The sequence below is a fragment of the Eptesicus fuscus genome, chromosome 5 (genome assembly GCF_027574615.1).
Source record: "Eptesicus fuscus isolate TK198812 chromosome 5, DD_ASM_mEF_20220401, whole genome shotgun sequence".
Lineage (NCBI taxonomy): Eukaryota > Metazoa > Chordata > Mammalia > Chiroptera > Vespertilionidae > Eptesicus > Eptesicus fuscus.
Window position 1 is genome coordinate 22386447 of NC_072477.1, and position 27582 is coordinate 22414028.

The following is a 27582-nucleotide window of genomic DNA, read 5'->3' on the forward strand; positions in this document are numbered from 1 at the left end:
TCATTCTTATGGAACGTAAGTGTCCCCCGAGTCTCCCATCCCCCAGGTGGGAAAACTAGGCCTGCACTTGCTGAGTGCAGACAGGCTGGCCTCCTTCCTGGGCTCCACGAGGCACCTGTCAGTGCACGCAGAGCAGGGCACCAGGGTCCTCGGCCCCAGTAAATCCTGGGCTCTCCTGGAGCTGAGTCCAGGGGCCCCTGGTGCAAGGACAGTGGGGCCCTTACATCTGGCGAGAGTTTGGTATTCAGCTGAGAGTGGGGTCACAGAGATGAGGAATTAGCAAATGCAGGTTAAACCCCAAAGCCTTGGTGGGGTACAATGATGAGAGACACCTCACACCCATCTGGAAGCAACCACAGTCAGTGATGGAACATCCGACGAGCTTTTCTGAGCCCAGGCACCTCAGTACAGAAGCTAAGCCCGACCCAGGTTGGTTTTTCTTGGGGTTGCAGTTTGGTGTTTCCAGAAATCCCTCCTGACTTTAGGGGACTGGAGGAGGTCGGCAGTAACCAAGGGATAGGGACTCTGAGTCCCCAGACCCTCCCTGGCCCCTCAGCTTGTGGTGTCCCTGAGCCTGGGCCGTCCCCATGGGGAAGGTTGGCACCGTGGGTGACCATGGAGTTGGACAGAGGAAAGCCCATCCTTTGGGGTCCCCCATCGAAGGGCTGAGGCATGGAAGGAGGCAGTTTGCAGACCTCATAGAGAAGAGCTTATCCTGCCTGGGGTGTGTCCCACCCCTCAAGTTTAGGGTCTGCTGAGTGGACTGCAGGGTTGTCAGCTTCCTTCTGGAACATCAGTTGACTCTTTCCTACCCTCCCTGGGGTGGGGGTATCCTCTGGCAAGGTGTGGGGGGAGGGAGCACTTGCCTCAGGCTCCCCTGGGCCATCTCTGTGCACGGCAGGGGAGGGAAGCGGTGACACATGCCATGGCCTTTTTTCCAGTGTGCCAACCCCCTGCTGGAGCTGACTACCCAGGAAGACTGCTGTGGCAGTGTGGGGGCCTTCTGGGGGGTGACCTTGTGTGCCCCCTGCCCGCCCAGACCAGGTGAGTGCTGGGTGCCAGGGTCCAGGGTTGTGTGGGAAGCTCTCCCAGGGCCTGGCCTCTGCTTTACCCGCCACCCATCTCCTACCAGGGTCTCAGGAGCCAGGCAGGTAGAACACGCTGACAGACTGGGCAGCCTTTCCACATCTGCTTCGGGGCTGCCTCTGGCGGTTGGCTGAGGCTGCTGAGGGCTCAGACAGCTCAGCCCCTCTGCCCAGGGCAGCCTGGCCTGCCTGCTCCATCTGAGTGCCTGGGAAGGTTCCTCCCTCTTGCCAGTGTTCTTGCTCGGATCTTAGGGATCCCATCCCCTGTTGGGCCCTCTTCTACCCCTGCGCCCCTTTCCATATACCCCCTGCCCAGGTACCAGGGGCCCAGGGGTCTTGATTTGGTGACTTGGTGTCTCCCTCGTTCTCTCCCTGGAGGGGCCCCCAGGCCTTCTCCTCTCCTCCTGTTTTCTGTCTCCAGTCTTTGAGTCAGGAACTGGGTGTGTGTCCCAGAATGTCCTCAGCCTTGGGTACGGAAAATCCAGTTCCCTGCCCTCTTTTGGATAGTGTAAAAACCTGACATATTTTTATTCATTTATTCATTCATTCACTCACTCAGCAAATACTCGCTGGGTATCTCGTGCGTGCCAAGCTCTGAGCATTCAGGAGTGAGCAAAACGCTGCTCTCATGGGCATTGATCTTGCAGTCGGGAGGCTGTGTCAAGGTGCCTGTGCCTTGCGTATGGCTTCTGCCCGTGCAGCCTGTCTGCCCCTCCAGGCCTCACTCCTGGGCCCGGGCCCGCCATGTGTTTCTTTGGACCGTCAGCAGTCGACTCGGTGAGCTGGCTTTGTGGGGGGCCTGGACTGGAGCCCAAAGGTGGGAGGGGTAGGGCTGTTCTTAACTTCAGACCCGGCTTTGGAGCAGTGACCCTATTTCCCTAACTAAAAATAAGTGTGACGGTTTCGCCGGGTAATAGAATTGTTGGTGAAGCACCAAAAGGTTGTATGAAGCTCCCAGGCTTGAACGCCCAGCACCTAGCTGGTGTCAGTCCCAGCTCTGCCTGCTGACTGACCTCTCTCTGCTCTGTCTCTGATCTACAAAGGCAGGCAGGCAGTCGAAGTGCCAGCCTCACAGGGCTGCCGTGGAGAGTATATGAGATGATGCGTGTGCTAGTGTTAGGTCCATAAATGGTAGCTGTTAATAGTATTATTAGAAAGATCTCTCCAAAAAGGGAAAAGGGAATGGACCCACTGCCTCACGTGGAAGAGTGCCGTCAGGCTACTCAGCATCGCCCCCTGCAGGCCAAAGATGTCTGTGCCACTTTTCTTTTTTTCCTTGTTTTTCCTTTTTCCTTCTGGTCCAGCTGACCCTTGAGATTCCCATATCCCACATTCCACTCAGTCAACAATTAGTAAGTTTAAAGTGGCCCTAGTGTGCAGGCCCTGGACAGGCCGTGGAGAATTCCACAAAAGCAGTGCCCATGGCTTCCTGTCTCCAAGCCTGCAGCCTAGTCGGGGAGGAGAGGAGGGGGGCAAAGACAGGTAATGGGCGTCAGAAAGAGAAAAAGAATGCTAGTGCAGAGACTAGACAGTGCCAGATGCAGTGGGAACGGACAGCAGATCCAGAGACTGATAGGTCCTGCAGCACCTCTGTGCAAATCAGAGAAAGGTCCGCCTTCCACGGGTCCAAACAGCCCGTATAAACATACAGATCTAGGATGCCAATGATCCCCTTAATGTGGTGCTTTTGTGCAGGGCACATCCTGCACATCTGTACACTGTGGGTAGGAGGTCCTAGCTCAAACTGGTGAATCAGGGAAAGCTTCTTAGAGGAGGTGACATTCAGGATGAGATCCGAAGGCTTATCAGAGTAACCCAAAGACATGGGGAACTGCTTAGCAAGCCGAGGAAACTGCATGTGCAGGTGAGACCAAGAGAGTGAGCCACATTTCCCGGAGCGCAGCACACCCAAGGCTGAGCCTCACCCCCGCCCTGTCCCAGGTACCACATCCCTCAACCCCCACTGTGCTCAGCACACTCAGCAAGCTGGGCACCAGGGTGCAGGCCCTGGAATGGCGAGCATTCTTTCACACCAAAGGACATAATAACAAGGACCAGGGCAATGAAAGCATTTAAAACACATTAAAGTGCAGCTGGTCATTGTACGGAGAAGGGGCAAGAGCAGGGAGCCTTGTTTGTGTTGACAGAGTGCCACACACCTAGCTCCGTGCCCAAGCCCGGGGCCAGGCTGGGGATGTTTCTTTAAGGAGGCATGACAAGCAAGCTACTGTGCAAGAGTGGGAGGGAGAAAGGCGAGCGGCAGGGGTGGCATTAGGAATAGTGGGCAAAACTTCTGGGTTCTAGAACATTCTCAGCCCTGGTGGCTTTGCCCCTCTGAGCCTCTATTTGTCTGATAAAATAAGGCTTTGCATCTCAGGGAAGGACTTTGTCATCCTTAATGCGGAGGTCTAGCAGGATCAGGGGTGGGGGAGTGATATAGCCCGCAGCCTGGGAGCCATGTGACTTTGTTGCCTCCCCTAAATCACCTGGCTTCTGAGGCTCCTGTGCTGGACTGTGGGAACGTCCCTGCAGAATACTATTTCCCCTCCTCCTCCTCCTCCCCCTCCTCCTCTTCTTCTTCTTCTTCTTCCTCCTCCTCCTCCTCCTCCTCCTCCTCCTCCCCCTCCCCCTCCTCCTCCTCCTCCTCCTCCCCTCCTCCTCCTCCCCCTCCTCCTCCTCCCCCTCCTCCCCTTCCTCCTCCCCCTCCTCCACCTCCTCCTCCCCCTCCCCCTCCTCCTCCTCCTCCTCCTCCTCCTCCTCCTCCCCCTCCCCCTCCTCCTCCTCCTCCTCCTCCTCCTCCTCCTCCTCCTCCTCCTCCTCCTCCTCCTCCTCCTCCTCCTCCTCCTCCTCCTCCTCCTCCTCCTCTTCTTCCTCTTCTTCTTCTTCTTCTTCTTCTTCTTCTTCTTCTTCTTCTTCTGGAACTCCCACAGTAATGTAGCTGTCTGTATTAAAAGTAGAGATCAGGAAGCATTTGAAATCTAGTTTCCCAGCAATTGTCAGTTTCGCTCAAATACACTCTTTTGAAAATTCAAAAAAATAAAAAGTAAAAGTAAATATCAGAGTAGCAGAAATAGAAGAGTAGGGCTAATTTAAGAAACACTTAGGAATTAAAATCAATGCCTGACCGGCATGGCTCAGTGGTTGAGCATCAACCTATGAACCAGGAGGTCACGGTTCGATTCCCGGTCAGGGCACTTGCCTGAGTTGTAGGTTCGATCCCCAGTGGGGGCGTGCAGGAGACAGCCGATCAATGACTCTCTCTCATCATTGATGTCAGAATGCGGCTATTTCTGACACAGAAACAGGACTGCCTTCAAGTCTCAGGTACAGGGCACAGACAAATCCCCTTTCTTCCAGAAACATCCCCCAGGGCCCTCTTTCTCAGGGGGGTGGCTCCGTGGATCCAGGCTAGCCTCTGGTCCCCCTTCTTTCTTCACTGAATGGCAGATGCAGCTGACCCTCCTGACCCCATGGGAGTTATCAAAGGTCCCCACTCAGAACTTCCGAAGTCCCCCTGCCAGGGTCGGGAGAGCACCTGGCCCTTAAAGGCACTTTGATTGAAGCCACATTTCTGAGTTTTCACCTAAGACAGACATCTAGGTTGACTGAAAAGCTGGCCGCTGCCCCCTCTGCCTTGGCACTGGCTGTGTCCAGCCCAAGGCCCACTTGCTGGGGCAGCAGGGCGGGCTCGCAGCTCGAGGTTTGCCTTGGTGGCTCCAGCTGTTTGCCACGAGATCGTCTTTCCATCTGCTTGGCATGGGATGAGTTCACCTCGGAACCCGGGCCCCGCCCCGCATCTCCAGGGAGAGCTGGCTCTTGCTCTGCAGCTTCCCCTCTTCAACACAACCACAACCACAACCACAACCACAACCACCCATTTCTGGGCTCAACACCGGCACGATCTCATTGAATTGTTACCGCCCCCTGCAAGCTCAGGCTCTTTATCCCACCTGGCAGGTGAGGAAAGGAAGTTCAGAGAAGCCTGGGGAACTTGTCCAAGGCCACACACTCAGGACAAGTTCAGCTAGGGTTCAAACACCACAGCTGACCAAGGTCTCCCTAACTCTTCCGGGGAGGCCTGGGCCTGCCTGAAGACAACGAAAACCAGGACCCCAAACCACAATTTCACAGACAGGAGGATGCACCCCGGGATTGTTTCATGAGTTATATTGTGCACGAAGGACAACGTTCCTCAAGAAGATTGGGGTTGAATAGACAGGCTGGGCAGCAACCTGCAGCCCAGGCCTAAGCGTTGACTGAGACGCACGGAGAAGTGTCGCAGGGAGAAGTGAGGAGGCTCGTTCCGTGCGGTTCAGGAGGGCAAAGGCCGATGTGTGGATGTCTCTGGTAAGCAGAGCTCAACTCAAAGCAACAGCGTGTTAAAAACGGCAGCTGGGACTTCTGGTCCAGACAGTGGAGCAGGTGAAGGCTGTGCTCACTTCTCCCACGACCACATCAAAATCACGACTAAACGAGGACAATCACCTTGCAGAACCACCTGAAGACCAGCCAAATGGAACTCCTATAACTAACTGAGGGTATAAAGAAAAAGCCACATGGAGACTGAATTTTTTTTAAAAAAAACTGCAACTGCCCAGCAGTATAATGGGGTGTGCCCGGAAGTGCTGAGCTCCCCGCCATGAGGAGTGTGCTTACCTTAGCAAGGTTTGTAGGAGTTGGGGAAGGAAATCGATTTTTGAGGGGATGGAGGTTTATATACACTGAGTGGCCAGATTATGATGATCTCTGAACGCATAATAATCTGGCCACTCAGTGTACTTCTCTTAAGCACCTCATTTATTTGATATCAAAGATACTATAAACCGTGCACCTGATCAGTCTTCCCCTTTGCACTGGCTGATAGAAAGCTCAGGGCAAATAGGTGGTTGATCTCCAGCAAAAGTCTAGAATACTTTTGGTACCCATTGGAGATACGAGTACACTGAGTGGCCAGATTATTATGCGTTCAGAGATTATCATAAGCTGGCCACTCAGTGTATACATCTGAAAGTTTCTTGGAAACACTCAGTATAAAGAAAGCTTGGGTTTGACTTGGTTTTGTCAGGCCCTTGCCCACGAGGAGTGTGGCAGGCACAGTCTGTGACGCCAGCCCCGAGGGGGTGGACGTGTGAGGGTGATGTGGGCATGACGCCAGGTTGGAGCAGAGCAACATGGGTCCGGTCACAGTAGCAACGTCATTATTGTCACCGTCGTCGTTATTCGGAGCATCTCCTAAGTGCCAGGCTCCATGCTCAGTGCTTCCTCATTTTGTTGTATTCTAACAATATCTCCAGGAGTTTCCGGTCTCACTATCTTCATTTTACAAATGAGGAAATTGAACCTGAAACCTCAGGTCTATAACACCTCAGACCTCTGCTTCTAGCCGCTCTCTAATCTGCCTCCTGTCCGTGCTGCTTCTTGTGTTCTTGGCTTTTGCTAGAGGACCGAGCGTACTCAGCCGGTGTGGCTCAGTGGCTGGGCATTAACCTATGAACCAGGAGGTCACAGTTCGGTTCCTGGTCAGGGCACATGCCAGGGTGCGGGCTCGATCCCCAGTAGCGGGTGTGCAGGAGGCAGCCGATCTATGATTCTCTCTCATCATTGATGTTTCTATCTCCCTCTCCCTTCCTCTCTGAAATCAATAAGAAATATATTAACAACATTCAGTCCGAGTACCCAGCTTGGGGAACAGCTGTGCTGGGGTGGGGTTCCTCTTCTCTGGGGCTCTGGATGAGATGCCCAGTTTCCTGCTCTTTGAAAATGAGATTGTCAAAATTTCAGTTGTTGGGCTGAAAAAAACACAAAACTATTTCTTTGGCTTGGGGATTTTCTGAGAGCTTCTCCAAGGAACTTGGAGCATCCTGGGAACTAAGCCTGGGATCATGTTAGCACCTCCCTACACAAGCGGGAGTGTCCCTGACACGTGGCGTCTCTGGCCTGGAGCTCCAGGACGGGATGGGGTAGGGTGGCTGGATGGCACTGTCTGAGCCAGGGTTCGGACCAGACCTCTCTCCGCCTCACTGCTTGTGGTGACTAAGATGCCCACTTCGGCTCCAGTGCCACCCTGAGGAAGCGGTCCGAGCCCATCTTTGGGCAGAACTTCTATAATGATTGGGAGGAGCCGTTAGGACTTCACCAAGGAGGGAAATCTGGAACAATGAATATTATGATAATTACCAACATGTGACAAGAATCGTGCTCAGAGTTTTACATACTGTTCAGTGTTCACAATACCGCCCCCCCCCCCCCCCCCGCCCCACCAAAGGAAGGAGGTTTCATCCCTATTTTACTGATAAAAAAAATGAAGGCTCAGAGAAGTTGAGAATTTGCCCAAGTCTCTCAAGCCAGTGACAGGCAGCAGGCTAGCTTGCTATCCTTCAGATTGTGTGGAAGGAAGGGAGGGAGGGAGGGAGGGAGGGGGGGAGGGAGGGAGGGAGGGAGGGAGGGAGGAAGGAAGGGAGAAATCCTTGGGGAACGCCTACAGGCTGTGGCAGGCAGCGTGCTAGCTCAGTCTGCATTGATTGTTTCAGTCAAGTTAATCCTCACAACAACCCACGAACTGAGTGTCTGTCCACACGTCCACAGATGAGAGAAATTAAGACTGAAAGAGGATAAGCAATGTGCCTCAGGTCACATAGCTCTTCAGACTGAGCCAGGAATTGAATGCGGGTCCGGCTGCCCCAGCACCCGCCCTCTTTCACCCACTCTGGGACGTGGAAGTTTCTCTCCAGCTTACCTGCCCGAGGTTTACAAATGGGGGGTTTCAGCTCCAGCCTGATCACGTGCCCCTACACATCGAGCTCAGCCTCATCTGGCGCGTGCATGCGTGTGTGTGTGTGTGTGTGTGTGTGTGTGTGTGTGTGTGTGTTCTCTGGGCAGAGGGGTGTGTGGCAGGCCATCTGTCATCACAGCGGAGATCGGCATGCTTGTAAAAGCCCTGTGGCCAGACTTATGTCTCCACCTCCTCCTCCCTGAGCTCTGTCATGGGGTCAGGACCAAAACTGTCCCAGCCATTGGTTTGCTCTTGCTGAGGCCTTCCTGGGAGTCCCGTCAGCCAAGGGGGAGAATGCGCAGGGCAGGGGCAGGCTGCAGCCAGCGGCCCTCTGCTTCCTTCCCGGGGTGTACCCAGGCTGAGGTGCCGCAGGGAGTGGACAGGGCCTGGGTCAGAGGCCAGAAGACCCGAGTTCCAGGCCCACATGTCCCGGTTTCCTCACATGTGTCTGCCCTACATGATTCCCGGGCACTTTGTGATGTTCAGACTCCTTGGAGTTCAGGGGGATCCCAGCTGACCCCTCAGGAGCTGCTTTGGCCTCCTTGGGTCTAAAAGTCCCAAATGCAAGGTCACCTGCAGCTTCCAAGTGTCTCCGTGGAAATCATGGGTTACCAGGCACTCTCTCTCTGTCCAGCTCTCACAAAGCCCTCTCTGTCTACTCTCTGATCCTTGAGCTGAGAGGCCGTGAGGGCAGCACAGCTTCTCCACCGTTTCCTCTATCGATGCTGCATAGCACTTCGGTTATATACATTGTGGAGCATTTGCGCAGCATCTAATTAGTTCCTCTGACCTCCTCCTTTTTGATCCCTTGTAAAAAAAAAGGGGGAGGGCGGGGGTCAAGGAAGAGGGAGAGTTCCCAGAAAGGGTGATACCCTTCCTGCTAGCAGGCATCTTCCTGTGACCTCCAGACCCTAGGATTCTCAGCTTAGACACCTCCTAAGGCTTGCCGCGAAGTCAGTCATTTATTTATCTGGAGGCAGTAGAGAGGAATGGTTCAGAATTTATCCTCTGGAGGCAGATGCCACGGATCATAGTCCCGGCTCCAGCCACCTGCTGGGTGACCGAGGGCATGTTTGCTAACCCCTCTGTGCCTCGGTTTGCTCATCTATAAAATGGGGATAATAACAGTAAGTGCCTCCAGAGCTGTTATGAGGATTAAACAAGTTAACATATGAAAAGCCTTCAGAACAGGGCCCGGCCCCTAGTGAGCGCTGTTTTAGTGTTTGCTATGATTATTCATCCCACCGTGACTGAGTGCCATACTGTCCCCGCTGCTGCGCTCGGCTCCAGAGACAGAGCAACGACGAAGAAGATAAGGGCCTTGTCCTCACGAGCTTACACTTTATGGGGGGAGACAGGCAAGCAAACAGCCCGCCGTGTTAAGTGCTATGACACGGGGAGGCCTGTGTGTGTTGGGAGCACTCGAGAGGCGTGCCCGGGGCGGGTGCCGGGGGCGGGTGCCAGGGGTGGTGATACCTGCCCTCCCTGCTCACTAGGAACCACACGGCTCAAGGGCTGTAGGCTGAGCCTAGCCCCCACGGTGGAGCAACACGCAACCCCTGAGCAAGACCTTCCACAGCGGGCACAAAGGTTATATCCACATCCTTTTTATCTTAAAAAATGAAGCTTTACTCATGTATGTCCTCACTTGATCCGTGTGTCAGACGGTCAGCGGTCATGTTTGGCACACGCAGTGCAGGGAAGAGTGGGGTTCCAGAAAAGGTGGTTGCGCGTGTGTTTGTCGGGCACATCACAGCACACAGCATACGGCAATGCTCGGCTCACGGGGTGTTTCAATTATGTCGTCTAGTTTTAACCAGCAACCCTCACCAAGTGGAGCCCGGGATCCAAATGATGAAGAAGGCCATGGCACTTTAGTGATACACATTGTGGCAGATTTACCCAGCATCTAATTAGCTCTTCTGACCTTGCCGTGAGTGTATAATGTGCCCAGAGATAGCAGCTAATGACAGGAGTCAAACTGTCTTGATTTAAGAAACATTTAAAAACGAGCCACGCAAACTTTGCTCTATAGGTGTACCCGTCTCTTGGTATTTGCAAGGATCCATTTCAACCATAAAATATATAAAGAACTATCTTTTTTTTTTAATCCTCACCAGAGAATATGTCTACTGATTTTTGAGAAAGAGAGGGAGAGAGAGAGAGAGAGAGAGAGAGAGAGAGAGAAGAGAGAGAGAAAGAGAGAGAGAGAAACAGATTGGTTGCCTCTGGTATGCACCTCAACTGAGGATTGAACCCACACTTAGGCATGTGCCCTGACCGGGAATTGAACCCACAACCTTTTGGTGCATGGGATGACACTCCAACCAATGGAGCCACCCGGCCAGGGCAAGAACTATCCTTTTGTAAGCCATTAAAGAAAGGATGAACCAGAGGACATATAATCTCGACAGTAAATGACTTCTTGAGTAAAAATAAGCTTTACTGAACAGCTCTGGAAGTTTACCCACTGATGTTATGACTAGGAAGGTAACAGCGGTGGAGAGGACTGGGTGTAAAATTCCTCCACTGCAGACTTCATGGGCCAGCTATGGCTGTAAACGAGTCAAAGCCAGAAGATCAATTGCTACCGGAAGTCATCACGCAGATAACTTTACAAAACAAGACCTTGAAAGTCTGATGGTATCTTTACGGAACTTTGTGTTGGAATAGTGTCTGTGAAAATCCCTTGAGCCCTTTGAGAATTACTGGCTATGTCTTTCTTGGCAGAGGGATTGTCCAACTTAAAGATGAGCTACTCTTTGTTAAAAAACAAAAAGATGGATATTCTACATTTGCTGCCTTTTTCTGTGATGACAGATGGCTGTCAGTAGTTTGCTACCTGCTAGAGCTTTTCAGCAAGGTCGACACACTAGTCTGTCCTTCCAAAGTAATGGAGACTTTTCCCTGTGTTTTCTTTTTTTTTTTAATTAAAAAGTTTTTAATTTCTCTATAAAGGGGAATGTTGTGAAATCAAGGCAGGAGGTGTACCAATACCGAAACACTGAGAATTATTTCCTTATTATGGGATGCTGTAAACCATCTCCATTTGCACACTTGAAAAACTTGAAAGTTGGAATTTTCTAACTTAGAATTTAATTTGTAAGAACAACTAACTGACCTCCCTACGGGAAGATGGAATTTTACTAGCCAGATTTCAACAGCATCGCATGATTGGCAAATGTGAGTGAAAAATGAATGTCATGGTTTTATAAGGGCAATCACTAATGAGTTTCTTCCCTCTTGATCTAGGATACTTTGTCAGCTAAACCAAAGATCAAAATAGACTGAACTGAGCCGGGGTGTGAATTGTATCCAGATGTTTAAAAAGTAGTAAAACAGCCCTGGCTGGTGTGGCTCTGTTGGTTGGGTGTTGTCCCGTGCACTGAAAGGTTGTTGGTTCGATTCCCGGTCAGGGTACATGCCTGGATTTTGGATTCGTTCCCCGATAGGGGGCATGCAGGATCAATGTTTCTCTCTCACATTGATGTTTCTCTCTCTCTCCCTCTCCCTTCTTCTCTCTCTAAAAATCAATTAAAAATATTTTTTAAAAACATCAGTAAAACAACTCTAGTTATGTAAGATGTAACCATTAGGAGAAACTGGGTGATGGATACTCAGGGACTATTTTTTTGCAACTTCCTGCAAACCTATAACAAAAAAAGTTTAAAAAAAGTAATACATGTGTCAATCATATGTGATATTGTATTACATTGATACAGAGTAATATATATGGTATGTAATATAATCATATGCAAAATATATAGGGACTTAGTATCATTTTTATTAAGAGCGAGGTGGACTGAGAGGAGCCTGGTGGGAGCCAGGGCAGGGATTTCAGCTAAGGAGACACAGCTGGACATCCAGACTGCGCCCCACTTCCCAGCGTGGGTGACAAAGGAGCCCAAGGGCCCTCATTGAACCTGTCTGTTCCTTCACTCCTCAGCCTCTCCAGTGATTGAAAATGGCCAGCTGGAGTGTCCCCAGGGGTACAAGAGACTCAACCTCACTCACTGCCAAGGTAAGGATGACCAGGGCCACGGCTGGGCTTGGGGAAGGGAAATGATGGAGGCCTGATGCTGCAGGAACACCTCTGCCCACCCTGCATCATCGGTGGACACTGCCTGCGTGGTCTCCACTGGGGATCTCTAGACCCCAGCTTGGGGAAGCTTTGGGGTTTGCTGGTTCCAGAGGCCTAAGGAAGTCGGGGGATGGGCTAGATCAACCTGAGAAAGGACCTGCAGCCAAGCCCATCCCTTCCTCCCCTTCTCTCCCCACCCTCTCCCGGACCTGGGCCAGGTGCCTCTCTAGGAATGCGTGATGCCATATCTGAGGGTGTCACCCCACTTCCCGAACATCCACCCACCTCCCGGGCTGACCTCCCTGATGGGAGGACTTTGGACTCCAGGGTGGGAGACCAGGCCAGCCTGAGTTAGCAGAGACTGTGGACTTTGCCCAACAAGCACCTTCAGGGCTTCCCCTGCCTCAACCCACGGCCGGGCGGAGGTGGGGGGAGGGGTGGGGAGGAGGCACAGACGGAGAGGGGACCATGAAGCACACTCCTGTCCTTGCTGGGCTGGCCTGGCTGGCAGGCTCGGTAAGGCCAGCGGAGGCCCAGAGTGCTCTGCATTAGAAAGCCCCCGAGCAGCCAGGCCCAGGGGCCCCTTGCGACAGAGGGTGGGAGGGGGGCTCAGCGATGGCTTCTGCAGGGGATTCCAGTGGGGTGGGCAGTGGGACCGGGACTGAGGGGTCCAGAGGCTTCACTAGGGAGGCAGCCGCCATTCAGCAGCTCAGGCTCTGAGTGAGGAGCCCTGCTGGCTGTGGGCCTGGCAATAGGTACGACAGGAGCGGGCCTTTCCGCCGTGAGAGGCTTCCGGGGCTGGCGGAGGTCAGCGAGGAGCTAAGCTTCCCACAGGGGAGGCTGCCTTGCACCGACCGCTGTCTGTATGGCTACTTTGGGTGAAGCTGGGTCAGAGACCAGGGCTTGACCCAGGTGGCCTCCTAGGTGCCTTCCCCCTGGAGGCTGCTTCAGGCGGGTAGAGCCTGAAGACGCTCTGGGGTGGCTGGGCTACCTGCCTGTGGGATGCCAGGCCCCAGAGGCGATTTCTGGCCTGTGGATAAGGAAAGGTGCTTGCACCAGGCAAAAGGGCAGGCATCTGACCCAGCCCAGCCCAGCCCAGCCCAGGGCCCGCCTCCCTCAGGGGCAGTGGCCGAGGGCCTGGCGGACAGTGGTGTGGAGATGTCTTGGTTTTGCCCTTGGAGGGTGCGGTAAGGCTGTTCATACCTAACTGTGTCCAGTGGTTTCCCAGCCGGGGAAGGTGAAGTTATTTCCAGAATCTCAGATGAGCTCTGCCCTCCAGCCACTGAGCCCCAGGGTACAGGATGCTCAGGGGCCCTCCCCAGGAGGCCCTGCCCCTGAAACCTCCCCCTTCCTGAGTCTGGGGTGGTGGTCTCCGTGTCTGCGAAGGGATCCACCCAACTCTGCACCCACGTGTGCCACCTCCGCTCTCTCTCCATCCTTCTCTACTACTCCCACGGGGTAATTTTGGGGTGTTACTCTGAGCTGCTTGCATTGTGCCAGGTGCTGGTACACAGGGATGGCTTAGACATGGCTGCTGCACAAGGTGGAGACAGACACCTAAACGATTGCACAGCCCCTGCCTCCTCCCCCTCGTCGGTACCTCCATCCTGCAGCTCGCTGCGGGCCTGTTCCCCAGACGTGGGCCCGGGAGCTGCTTCTGGGGCTGAACGGGAGGGACCAGGAGGCCCTTTCTCCGCCCTCCAACCCAGCTGTCCCTTATCCTCTTCCCCTGTTTGCATCCCAGCATGCCACGTACTAGCTGAGTGGATTTGGGCAAGTTATTCCCAGAGCCGCCATTTCCCCACCCATAAAATGAGGACAGGTGGACCTATTTGGTGAAATTGTTTGTGAAATTAAATGAGGTACCACATGTAAAGCACCGGGCACATAAGAGACGCTCGGTAAACATTAGCTCTTAATATCATGATCATTATTACCAGTTCCAGGACCAAGTGATTTGCCATTTTTAATTTGTTTTGTTCTCCTATGTGAGACTCTCTGGTAGTTATTCTTATTAACCCCATTTTACAGATGGGAAAGTGAGGCACAGAGAGAGGGATCAACCTAATAAAGGGCAGCTTCTCTTATTGTTGTCCCTTTACTTGGAGAAAGTATTTAAAGAGCTCTGCCCCAGCCCTTCCCTCCGTCAGGCCTCATGGGGCAGGTCCATGGTCCTCTCCTCCAACCCTGCAGATATCAACGAGTGCCTGACCCTGGGCCTGTGCCGGGACTCGGAGTGCGTGAACACCAGGGGCAGCTACCTGTGCACCTGCAGGCCCGGCCTCATGCTGGATCCGTCCAGGAGCCGCTGCGTGTGTGAGTGCGGGGTGGGGGTGGGGGGGGACCAGCGGTGGGGGACACTGGGCGGCAAGATGGGACCCTTGGGGTTCACGGGCCAGGCCCAGAGCAGAAGTTTCCCCCAGGCCCCTTCCCAAGGCCCAGTGGCTGCTACTCAGCCTGGAATTGGGCCCAGCGTACAAAAACGGGTCCGTCCCCTCCTGCTGGGACAGACAGCTGCTACTCCACTTCGGGCTTTCGGCATTTCTTGGGACTTTGCAGTTTGGGATTTTTCTACTCCTGTTTTTTCTCTAATCGTTTCTGCTCCGTCTTTGGCCTCATTTACTTTGGGGGATGTGTGTTGCCTCTGTGCTAACATCTGGCTGAGCGGAGGCTGCCTCTTCGGCGCCTGAAGGGGCCTGTCTGCAGCATGAATGTCACTGCTGCCAGCCCCAGGCCTTTCCACAATCCTGTGATCCCCTTGGTTCTGCATGTGTCTCTGCATCCGTGAACACATACGTGTCACGAGTCATATTGGCATCGTGTCCGTGTGTGCGTGCGTGTACACCCGGGCAGCTGTTTCCAGTTGACCTCTGTGGTTTCCAGCGGGGAGAGGCCCAGGCTGACAATCCCTCTCAGATGGCAGAGCTGACGCCACGGTCCGGACGGGGCTTTCCTGGGGCAGGGAGGCCTGACCAGAGCTGAATAAAACCAGTACTGACCGGTCTCTGCCAAGTGACAGCCCAGGTCAGGTCGGCCACCCCACTCAGCAGAGCTCCCTGTGGCTGGCTAAGCCCTCAGTCTGCAAACGGCCAGGCACTGGGTCTGAGGAGACCACAGAACGCACACGACTCCAGCGCCACCCAGAGGGAGCGCCCCTGTGAAGGGAGGACTCAGCCCAGTGTGTGTCTCCACAGGGAGGGGACACCCAGGGGAGGGAGGGGCCCAGGGTGGGGAGGATATGTCAGGCCGCTCTCAGAAGACCTCATGGTGACAGAGACAGGCAATCAAGGCCTTGAGGGGCATACAGCTCTTCTCCTCCCCACCCCACCCCACCCCACCCGCACTTTTATTAGGCAGGTGTATTTAATGTCGGAGGTGACGTATTAGTGCCAGAAAGAGAGCCTTACTGCAGGGAAGCAGAGATGGCCCTTGAGTGTTCTCCCTCTCCCCTCCTTAGTGTTACCCCATCCAGCCTCCTCTGATGACTCATATCCATGAAGGGGGCAGGGAGAAGCACGAAGTTTCTCTTCCCTTCATTTCTGAGCTTTGCCCCCCTTCCTGGCACTGACCAGGGCTAGTAGAACAGCTATAAGGGCCCTCTGGGCTGGGCAGCCTCCTGATAGTCCCAGCTGTGCCACCTCGAAGGGACCAAGCCCTTCCCTACAGTAGCCCCAGGGAAGTGGCTGCTGGAGGCAGAGACTGAACCTGGAGACCATGGCTCGTGGACGGGCTAATAACTGACATGTGTCTGGCACATGACCTTGGACAGGACCCTTTCTCATATATCACTGTGAAGAAGGTTTATTGGTCAGGAGTCTTTGGGTTGCAAGTGACAGAAACCCAACTCAAACCACTGTAAGCAAAAATGATTCATTGGTCCACACAACTAGGAGGTCCAGAGGTAGGTGTGCCTCAGGCTTGGCTGGATCCGGGCACCCACAGTGTCATTAGGATGTCTCTTGCTCTCTTCCTTCGGTGTTGATTTCTTATTCCTTCAAAGGTACCCACCAGACACTCTAGGCCTATAACCTCCCACCCTTGAAACTCAACAACAACAAATAGGAACATAAAAGGCATCTCTTTTCTAATAATCCAGGAAGAGTCCCAAAGCTAATTAACATCATGGGCCTACTTATCAAGTGCCCATCCCTGATTCAATCACTGTGAGAAGGATATGGACTAGACTCCTTCAACCAGGAAGTGGGGGACCAAGACTGAGGGAATAAAGGGTGGGTCCCACAGGAAAACCAGGATGCTGCTACCAGAGTATGAGGGACAGGCAGAAATACCCGCATCCACCACCCATCGCCCTTAGTATGAAGGAGATAAGACCCAGGAGGTCATGTAGCTCATGGTGGGGCAGGGAGTTGAACGTGGGCTGTAGAGTCCTGACAGGACTCCCAGAATCATCAATTCCTCAACTTTGAGTGTTGCCCTTTTCACCCCACCCCTTCTTCCCCTCATCCGTCCCTCTGAAGATTTCAGTCTCTTCCAATGAGGCATGGCTCCTCATCTTCCTTTGAGGTAATTTATAAGAGAATAGTCTATAATATTTACTATCAAAGTACAATCAAGGAGCCTGGCCGGTGTGGCTCAGTGGTTGGGTATCAACCTATGAACCAGGAGGTCATGGTTTGATTGTCGGTCAGGGCACATGCCTGGGTTATGGGCTCGATCCCCGGTGGGGGGTGTGCTGGAGGCAACTGATCTATGATTCTCTCTGATCATTGATGTTTCTATCTCTCTCTCCCTCTCCTTTCCTCTCTGGAGTCAATAAAAAATATATATATATATTTTAAAAAGTACAAGCAAGGGGACAATGGTAGTGGCACTGTTATTATTGAAACCCAGCCTAGCTCACCCTCACTGTGGTCCACCGGATTGATTCATGGGTCCAGCCATCCATCAATCCATCAGACGCTGTGCACGGTGCTTGATTACAAAGATGACAGTGTCCCTGCCCTGAAAGCTCCCCTCAGGCCTTTGGTTCTCACCTCGTCTGTGGCCCTCAGAGCACTCTGCTCCCCACTCAACCCCAGGCCCATGTTGGACTTTGGTAAACACTTGTAACTCAGCACTTGTAAACAGGTTCTCCATGTGGGTAGGCGTCAGGGTCCCCTCAGACAGGTAGCATGAGGAGGTGCTGAAGCATTCCACTTCCGCTATTCTTCCTAACACTCTTGTGAGCATTTTCAGGGCCCCAAACTCCCAGACTGTGACGCAGGCCAGGCCAATCCGAGTGCACGACCAGCCACTCCTCCATCCTCTGCCCTCTTGCCTGTGCTTTCTCTCCCGCTGGCCACCTGCCCATCCCCACCTGCTATGTCTGTTTCAGCGGACAAGGCTGTCTCCATGCAGCAGGGGCTGTGCTACCGGTCACTGGGGCCGGGCACCTGCGCCCTGCCTCTGACCCAGAGGATCACCAAGCAGATATGCTGCTGCAGCCGAGTGGGCAAAGCATGGGGCAGCAAGTGTGAGAAGTGCCCCCTGCCTGGCACAGGTAACCCTCTGTCCCCCTCTCAAGCTTCCTATAAGCAGTAGCCATTTCCCCCCACCTGGACCTAACCTTAAGCCAGAAGACCTTAGTCTTCCTGCTCAACTCCTTAACCCAACCTAGGGCCCCTCCCTCCTTGCTGCTGCAATAGCTTTGTCTCCCAAAGGGAGGGCAGGGAGGGCCCTGGGTCCCTGCAGGAACAGCACCTTCAGTGTGTCTCTGACCATTGACCTTGTAGAGGCCTTCAGGGAGATCTGCCCCGCCGGCCATGGCTACACCTACTCGAGCTCAGACATCCGCCTGACCATGAGGAAAGCCGAGGAGGAGGAACTGGCCAGGCCCTCGAGGGAGCAAGGGCAGAAGACCAGTGGGACCCTGTCCAGACCAGCAGAGAGGCAGCCACTCCGGGCGGCCACCAGCACCTGGCTGGAGGCCGGGACCATTCCTGACAAGGGTATCTGGGTTGGGGGAGATGCCTGAGGGGCTCCCCTTCCACTTGGATTACAGCACCTCAAAGAGCCACTGGGAGTTTATCCTGGATGCGTGGCATCCATCTCCGGAGTCTTAGGAAAGGGACTTTGGGGCAGTAGCACCCAGCCCTGAGACCCTGCTCTCCTGGCCTGGCATGACAGGAAGGCCTCACCCACTTCCTCTCCCCTGTGGGGTCAAGAGGTGCCCACATCCCAGGGAGTTGCTGGTGGAGGTGGGAGAGGTCAACAGCAGCCCCCGCCCCAGCTCCTCAGTCTTTCCATCCCCTGCCCCTGGCCATGCAGTTTCTGAGGATGGTGCTGGCTTCAAGGCCTGAAAGAGCTGGCGGGTGGATCCTGGGGAGTCTGGGTGCTCTCGATCCCCAACCCTAGCCTCAGAGTCAAAGCACGAACTCCAGCTCAACTGCCTTGGGCCCAGGAGGCAAGGGGCTGGGAGGAGACTGGGCTTGAGGCACCCCTGGCAGGTGCCCTGGGAAACCAGGCAGAAGGCATGCCCAAGTCACCGGTAACACAGAGTGCAGGAGGCCAAGGTCATATTAGGACCAGGAGAACTACTATGTGATGGCCAAAATTCTCCAGGAGAGAGGGAAGTCAGGACAGAGCCCTAGTCATCATGGGAACTGGACCCTGACTAGGGAGGAACAACTCCTCTCCTCCCTGGTGAGAGGGAGGGGCAGAGTGACCTAGTGTGACTGGCAGGCTGGGGAGGGAGGAGGGTTATAGCTAGGACCACAGGGTGGACTGGCCCAGGTCGGGTGGGACTCCCATCACAGGAGGCCTTGGAGGAACGTAGGAGGTTTCCTCCCACCAAGTGACACACCTTGTAGACCCTCCAGATCTGGGATTCTGGGGTCTGTGGTGGCCAGTCCCAGTGGGGCAGGAGGGGCAGAGGCAGGCATAAGAGTCTGAGCTCTCTCCACTGCTGACCTCTGGGGACAAGGTTAGGAGGTCACAGATGGAACCAGCCCTGGCTGTGGGTGGAGGGGAGAAGGCGGCCAGACTACCCTCCCTGAGCTCATGTTCTCACATTTCCTTCCCAGGTGACTCTCAGGCTGGCCAGGTGAGTGAGTCTTCTCACCAAGGAATTGGGCAAGTGTGGCAGAGGGGGACCTGGTAGCCACCAAGGCCATGAGGCAGTGTCCTATGAGGGAGGAAAGGGAGAAGGACGGAGTATATGTAGGATTTTGGTTGGAGAGATGCTGAAGTGGAGGGTTGATCCAAGGACCCAGTTTTATCCTAAAGGAAGTAATAATAGCTGCTGTTTATCAAGCAGCTTCTATGCATTTTCACTTGGGATGGTCTGGGGCCCCCTTCAGAAAGGAAGTAGGCACGTGTCCTGTTAGTTCTGGCTGTCACTCAAGCAGCTAGGGTCTAGAACTTGTCCTAGATTAATTTCAGATTTGGCATTTTCTGAGCTTGATTTGCTTAAACCTCAAGGTCTCCTCTGTGAGTGGCTCATGGGGAAGTAGAGGCAGAGCTGTGGATAGCCTCAAACCACTTCACTGAGAAATGGGGATCCCACCCGCTTCCCTGTGCCAGGCAGTCCCCTGTAAAGAACTGAGCGTCCTCCTAGAAAACCATTCCAGAAGAATGAATCTGCTTCTTCCCTCGCCAGTCTGCCAATTCCATCCCTGTCCCCTGCCCCTCCAACCTTCATACCTGACTGTCCCCAAACACTTTTTATTTATTTTTTTAAATTTTTTTATTGATTTCAGAGAGGAAGGGAGAGATGGAAACACCAATGATGAGAGAGAATCATTGATCCTGACTGGGAATGGAACCGTGACCTCCTGGTTCATAGGTCAATGCTCAACCACTGGCCCAAACACTTTTTCTAATGAGCTCTTCTCTCTCTGGAGAGCCACGTGTTGTCTTCCCAGACCAAAGTTCCACTTCCAAGTCCTCACAGTCCTGAGCCATGCTCCTGATCCTCTGTCCTCCTCTGCCATCTCCCCTCCTGGTTCCCCATGGCTTACCTACCTCTGTCCATGGGCTGTGGTGAGGGGACAGCAGGTGTGGCCTGGGATCTCGCTTCACCACACTGGCCCTGTGACACTGGGTAGACTAGTTAACCCCTGGAGCTTCTGCTGCTGTCTCTGAGGTCACAGCCTTGATGTGATACTTGCTGAGATGACACGGAGCTGGCACATTACATGCATTTAATCATTAGAACCTACTATGACGGGATAGTTGAGATTAATAAGATGTGGACGTAAAGTGCCTAGCAAAATGCCCAGCATGTAGTAAGAACTTAATACCAGGAATGCACGAAAAGTGAGTGAGAGCCTTGGATGGGAAGCCTGGTAGAAGGGAGTGAGTCAGGGGGGTGACAGCCGAACCAAGAGAAACAGTCTCTTATTTCTGTGCAGGTCACAACCAGTGTTACTCAAGTCCCTGCCTGGGTCCCAGGTGAGTCCCTCCTCCTATCGGCTCCCAGCTCACAGGGAAGGGAGGGAAGGAGAGACCTTCATCCAGTAGTGGAGTTAGTACATGTGAGCTGATACATGGGGCTCAAATCAGATGAGGTCTTGGATGACAATGTGACCTGTGAATGCTTTTCCGGGAGCTCCATGCACCTAAGGAGCCGGGGGTGGGGATGGGGCACTGTTCCGAAGTCAGAAAGCTGGCCCCCTGCTGCCTCACTATAAAACGGACACGGACGCCTGCCCTGCTGCCTCCCAAGGCCGACGAGATGTAGATGTTCATGGCAGAGCTCTGTGAACGGTAAAGCGCTTTGCAAACAGGAGAAGAATGCTGGCGTGGGAACCAGGAGTCCGGCTTTGGCTCTGTGTCCAGGAAGCCAGGTGGCCCTGGACAAGTGGCCCTTTGTGCAAGCTCAGTCTCCTCGCCTGTGAAATGGAGCGTGAGGGGCTCTAAGACCCGATGAGCTCGCAGATCCTCGGACTCTATTTGGGGCCAGGTCAGGCCTCAGGAGGCTAGGAGGCTAGGAGGTGAGGGGTCACCCGCCCCAGGCTCCACGCCTTGCTCTTGGAGTTGGGACAGCAGAGAGGAGCGCAGGCCACTGCCAGGAACCTGGAGGGAGCACTGGCCCAGGTGGGAAGGCGGCAGGCCAAGGGGCTGTGCCCACCTCCTTCCCCTCTCCTCTCCCTCCCCCCCCCCCCCAGGAGATGCCACAGGAAGACCAACACCACCACTGCCTGGACAGGGGAATCCAGAGACCCCGGAAGAAGAGCAAGTGACCACCCCCACCGACGTGCTGGTGACCCTGGGCCCCCCAGGTACCTGCAGCCAGCCCGACTCGGGGCCTCTCCACCAAATGAACGCACGGTCTGCAGCAACTCCCCCCAGGCTCAGCCCCGGCTCCTCTCACAGAGACCACAGGGCCCCAGTGAGCACAGGAGTCCCGTCTGGTGCACGGGTCCAGCCAGGAAGGGGAAAGAGAGGGTCTCACTCAGAGCCCTTCCGGGAGAATCCAGGGGCCTCCGGAGGACAGGGAGCCTCCGGAAGCCTGGCTCTGCCAGGCTGTTGACTCTGAGTCACCTGAGTGTCCTGGCAGTGGGCAGCCTCCTGCCCACGGGAGGGGCGACTTTCGGGAAGGTCGGGTTCTCCAGGTTGTTTGACTGCCGGGGAGCCTGTGTTCCCCCTCCACCTCGGCCGGCTGCAATGGTGAGGGGGGTGCGGGTGGGGAGATTCCTGGCAAATCCACCTCGCTCTGGAATGTGCCCTCCTCAAGGCTCATTGTTTGGGGACTTGGCTCAAGAGAAGCGAGGCCGTGTTACCTGCCGCTCCCTGCGCACGTGTGAGCGCACGTGTGCTCCCGTGTGTGCCCTCAAACGTGCCCAGGTGTGCTGATCTCTTAACCTCACAGACTGAGGCCACCTTGGCGGAGACAGGTCTTTCTGGGTTTCCCCTGGCAACGGGAGAGACCCCGCAGCCCGGTGGAAAAGTCCAGAAAATGTGGGGTGGAGTCGGGGTTTGTCTTCCTGGGCTTGAACCAGGGCACCCCATGGCCCCTCCCAGGCCCTCTCTCCTCTGGGCTCAGTGCACTGCTCCTCGTCCCCCCTCCACCCGACAGCAAGATGAGCTGGGAAAAGGGGCTCAGCTCACGAGTCCGAGTCTCTGACAAAGAAAATGGGCCTGGAGGCGGAGGCAGAGGAGAGGGGCCAGGCCAGCTCAGCCACAGCTCTAAGGGGGACAGGATCCGCCCAACCACCACCAAAGCCTTGTGCCTGATCCCCCGTCTTCCCTGTCATCCCCCAACCTCACCCCCCTGGGAGGACATTTAGAATCTGGCTGGGGGTCCCCATGAGTCCCGAGGCTGACGCTTGAAGCCAGGCGAGCGACAGGGTAGCCTTGCAAACAGGCCGGTGTGGAAGTTCAGTCCCGTCCAGTTTAGCAAACGCTGTGAAGCCCCACTGCGCACCATCACAGGCCACATCCCAGCCCATTCCCTTGGGGCCGGGCAGGGAGCCCAGGGTGTGTGGGCTTCCCGCTCAGACATCCGGGCAGACACAGGGGCTAAAAGCATCGTTCATCCCGTCAGTGCTGTGTCCGGTCAGCATGTGCTGAGTGCTGGGTACTTTCCTAGTGCTAAGGACACAGCTCGACAAAGCGGGGGTCTCTGCCCTCAGGCAGCCTCAGCCCTGGGTCCCGGTGAGTCTCCAAACCGTTTCTGCATTCAGCACCTGTCTCCTCACTTCACCCCATTACACCACCCAAGAGGTCCATGTTGACGTGGTTTCGGCGGGTTCCTAAGGGCCCCTGTGCCTCCCTTCCCATCTTGCTGAGCAAGGTGGCCTGGCAAGATGAGTGGTGTTTCTGAGACGGCTCTGATCACACCCCACCTTGCGTGACCCCGTGCTTCCATGTCTCAAGGTGGCATTCAAGGCCCTGCTTGGTTGGCCCCACCCCGCTTTCCCTGCAGTTCTTCCCAGCACCCTGCTCACCAGATCTGTCTGTCAGCCTGTCTGTCTGTCGAGGGGAAACTGGGGAGGATTTGCCAGGGAAGGGAATCACGGGGCACTGTTGTGTGAGCCGTGCCTGTATTCAGGGTAAGGTTAGGCTGGAGACCTCAGCGGGGCGGGCCCTGCGGGGACTCAGGACATGGGCCATTGGCATCTGCTTGATCTTGGTCAGAGCGATGCCCTCCTGAGAGCTCCATCCTGGTGGGGCTCAGGGCCCTGGGAGTAGGTGTGGGGGGCAGCTTATACAGGCCATGTGGATGTGGGAGGGCCCAACTAAGGGTGAGATGAGGTTTCTGTGGGTCCTTTGAGGCCAAGGTACCCTGACCCCACACTCTTCCCACTCTGCTCCACTGCCTTGGCCCCTCCCCTGTGCCCCCATAACGTCGGCTTTGCTCTGTCTCCCACAGATATTGACAGATGTGCCGCTGGAGCCACCAACATCTGTGGCCCCGGAACCTGTGTGAACCTCCCAGATGGATACAGATGCGTCTGCAGCCCCGGCTACCGGCTGCACCCCAGCCAGACCCACTGCACAGGTATTCACCTGGGAGTCCTGGGCTCCCTCAGTGTCTGGGTGGATAGGAGCAGGGCTGCTAGGGGACAGAGTCAACAGTCCAGGCAGCAGAAGGCCCAAGCAGTGCTGTGTGGTTGGTGGGTTGAGGAGGAGCATAGACCCTGTGAACAAAGCTGACCTTAACCTTGGGGAGACCAATCTCTGGGAGCAGCATCTGATGAGTCTCCAGGACTCCAAGAGTGTGGGAAGCCACCCCAGGGCCCCCAGACAGGTGCCCGGCGCCCTCAGCTCTGAGTTCAGCCCACCCCTCAAACTGGCCATCTTGCTGCCTACAGGGTGGACCAAGGTCTGTCTTCGTAAATGTCTCCACCAAGGCCATCCCTGGTAGAGGTTTGGGGGCCAAGACAAATCATCAAATGTTGGCCTGACCGCCCCCTGCAGCCCCCCAATATTATTATACAAAGGGGACACATCCACTGCCTCTTGAAGGAGAAAGGAAGTGATCACGGGGCCACTGGGGGAGGGAGCCATGGGTCAGGGAGGGGGCGTAGGGCAGCCACTCCAGGCCCTTGGTGCCTGAGTGGGCCCAATGGGCTGACTTCATGGCTCCCAGCCTTAGAGATATTTCATCTCTCCAGCCTCCTCTGCTCCCTCACCCTCTTCTTGCCCCACAGCACCATCCCCTGTCCAGCCCTTCGCATGGGCAGGTGCTGGCACAGGCCCAAAGAAAGGCTCCCCTGATCTTCCTCCCCTCCTCCCTCTGCTCAGATGACAATGAGTGTCTGAGGGACCCCTGCATGGGAAAAGGGCGCTGTGTCAACCATGTGGGCTCCTACTCCTGCCTCTGCTACCCTGGCTACACACCGGCCACCTCAGGGACCACGCAGGAATGCCAAGGTAAGCCTTGCCCTTGGGGTGGGCACAGGACCCCACAGAGAGCTGAAGTGGAAGAGGATCCAGGCATCCTCAGCACTCGGCTCTGCGGTGTGGGAGTGCGGGGCCCAGGGAACCGAGACCAGGGCTCTGAGCTAGACCTGGGAGAAAGCCGACTCCCCTGACACCGAACTTGAGAGGTCAGGATCTGAAAAGCAGCAGCATGCCCAAAGGCTCGGGGAACTGTGGCAAAAGCCAGGCGTGTGGGGGTCCAGGGAGAGGAGGACTGACAACCAGGTCCCCAAATTTTGAGTGACAAGGAGCTGCTTTCCTTGTGGTAAGGAGGGCGACCCGTGAGGATGCCGAGTGGGACTCCTGGCAGACGGGGAGAGACCGCGGCTTTGGGAGAGGAGCGTGGGTCCTCTGCAGCTGGTGCCTGCAAGGCTTTGAGCTTCCCAAGCAAGCCCTGCAGGGGTCACGGCGCTTCCAACACAGACCCTTTAATATGCAGCCATCACACTGCGATGCCTACATTTTCACCGAAGAGACCACAGGGAATATGGCGCAGCGCTTTCCAAGCCGGGACTTAAGATTCTTAACACAATTGGGTTCTTCTCCTGGAGAATGGCACTGCCTTCTTGGGGCCCACATTGCGGTTCTGGCCCGGGCAGCCCAGCAGCCACTCGAGGGCCCCTCCGGAAAGCTGTGTATCCTCCCACTGCCAGGGACTCTCGGGTTCTAACTCTAAGGATCTGGTCCCCTCACCGATTGTGGGGGGACAGGGAGTAGAGGAGACAAACCACTTCTTTACCCGAAGGGTGGCAGACTTGTGTGCATCATTCATTCAGCCCTCAAGCACTGAGCACCTCTGTGCCAGGAGCCGTGTAAGCTCCGGGGACAGCGGGGAGAGTAAGACGTAAATGGTGGCCCCAGGGGGTGAGGAGACAACTGGTTCTGTGTGGAAGAATGGGAAGGTTTCCCTCTGGACGTGTCTGAGCTGGGGCAGAACCGCTTCATGAGCACGTACTACATGCTGGCACTGTCCTAAGCACTTTATGAAGCTCATTATCCCAACCCCATGCAATAGAAATCCTTATACCCATTCTATAGCCTAGCAAACTGAGGCTCAGAGCGGTGGACTGAAACACCAGGGACCTCACATCTAGTTGTGGCAGAGCTTTGCTTCCAACAACACACTCCCTTGCACACAAAGTGAAGGACGGGAGGGAGTGGAGGGAACCATTTCTGCAGGGAGCAGAGCAGTGGACAGGCCTGGCACGCTCTGGGAACAATGACAAACCCAGTGTGATGGGCGTGCGGGGCACGTGGAGGAAGTGGCAGGGGCGGAGGCCAGTGGTGAAGTGTCCTGAGTGCCAGGCTGAAGTGCTTGGACGCTGTCCCACAGGCAGTGGCAGCCCGCAGAGATCTGAAAGCAGAGGGTGGCGATTCGGTCAGCTGGCTTTCAGGGACGTGACCCAGGCAGCAGTGCTCCCAACAACTGGAGTTGGCGAGGGGAGAGGCTGGGGCAAGGGGCTTCTCCAGGCTTCACAGCCTTGGCAGGTGTTGTGGGCCAGAGGCACTGCTCTCGGCAGGCCCAGCCCTGGGCGCTGGCTGCTGCAGGGAATGCTGTCACCAGGACTGGCCCAGATAAGGGGTTCTGCTGGGTGCCAGCCTGGGTGTCCGGGATATCTCTGCCAGACCTGACAGCTGGGAGAGGAGGGAAGGAGCTCAAGGTCAGCTGTCTCCCAGTGGGGTCTGGCTGCCACTTAACGAGGCCAGGATAACACTTCCAAATGTTACCAGTCTCAGAAAGCAAAATGTCATTATTTTAATTGCTTACTTTATGAATTATATCATTAGTGTGCAATTTCTAGAATTCAAATAATATAGATGTAATGGATTAATATAAGTGATTTGACTAGTAAATATATAAAATAAGTTACTTTATTAATTAGTATGAGATCTCTTCGTAGGTTAGCCTTTGGGTTTCCTTACCTGGAAATTGCCTGTTCCCGTCTTTCGCTCAGTTTTCCAGTGGTGATTGCTGGTTTTCCTTGTGACTCTTTTGGAGTTTTTATATATTCCGGATACTTGCCGGAGTTTAGATACTGTAACTCTCCCATTTTGTCCTCTGTCCATTGTCCTTATTCACACACCCTTTTTAAAATATATATATATTTTTTTTATTGATTTCAGAGAGGAAGGGAGAGGGAGAAAGAGATGGAAACATCAATGATAAGAGAATCATCAATCGGCTGCCTCCTGTATGCCCCCTACTGGGGATCAAGCCTGCAACCCAGGCATATGCCCTTTACTGGAATCGAACCCAGGACCCTTCAGTCTGCAGGCAGACGCTCTATCCACTGAGCCAAACCGGCTAGGGCTCACACACCCTTTTTAAAAACAGAAATCCCCAGAAGAAAACAAAACGAAACAGAAATCCTTAATTCTGATGTATCGAAAGTCACTGTTTTGTCTTATTTTTATGCTTTTGGGGCTTAAGAAGTCCTTCCCCGCCCTTAAGTCACAAAGCTATTCTCCTACATGTTCTTTCATTAAAGTTATAGTTTTGCCCTCTGTGGCATGTTTAACTCTTCTGGAGTCCACCCTTGTACTAGTATGTGTGTTAAGAGCCAGGCTTTTTCCATTTCTATTTCTCTCCATAGAGCACATCCGTGTTCCAGCCTCATCCATCACAGTCATCCTGGCTCCCCCCTCCCCCGCCCCCAGTTTGTGGGTCCTTTATCAAGTTCCCACAAGGGGCTCTGCTGCTGAGCTCACTCTTCTCTTCCATTGGGATTAGAGCTTCTAAAGGGAGGACCAGCTATTTCGGCATTGCCTGGAGAGTTACTAAAATGCAAGTTCCTGGGCCCACGCAGTGCGGGTCAGCATCTCCAGATGTGGGCCTGCGAGCATGCATTTTACACCTTCTGCCCGGGCCTCCCTGTACACTGAAGTGTTATGAAAGGAAGACACCATCCATGAGCAAATGATTATTATTCCATTCATGCAATATGCATTTTTGGGGTTCTGTGCTGGGCCCTGGTGGTCACTAGGATAATAAAGCATATTCTTGGCATTTGGGGAGAAAAAAAACAAGTAAATGAACAGCTACTGTTAGGGGCTGGGTCCTGAGGGAACCCTGGGAAGGGGCATATGGGTCAGAAGGGAGAAGTCAGGCTCACCTGAGAGATGAGTAGGAGACAACCAAGCAGGTGGGCTGCAAGGCAAGGAATCAGCATGCGCAGAAGCTCAGAAGCAAGACCTGTGTGGATGAGGCTAGGAGGTGTATGGGAGGCAGGAACCAGGGTGAGAGACTTGGCAGGGGCAGCGCATGAGAGATCTTACCT

The 27582-nt window shown here is 54.6% G+C and overlaps 1 protein-coding gene across 1 annotated transcript in view; it reads left to right on the top strand.

Moving 5' to 3' along the window:
- LTBP2 (latent transforming growth factor beta binding protein 2) overlaps positions 1 to 27582 on the top strand; it is a 94489-nt gene that overhangs the window by 46156 nt on the left and 20751 nt on the right. Inside the window, 10 exon segments of the mRNA XM_054715918.1 lie at positions 942 to 1044; positions 11804 to 11878; positions 14132 to 14254; positions 17274 to 17438; positions 17671 to 17886; positions 18961 to 18980; positions 20290 to 20329; positions 21046 to 21159; positions 23253 to 23381; positions 24128 to 24256. Coding sequence (XP_054571893.1) covers positions 942 to 1044; positions 11804 to 11878; positions 14132 to 14254; positions 17274 to 17438; positions 17671 to 17886; positions 18961 to 18980; positions 20290 to 20329; positions 21046 to 21159; positions 23253 to 23381; positions 24128 to 24256 — 1114 coding nt within the window.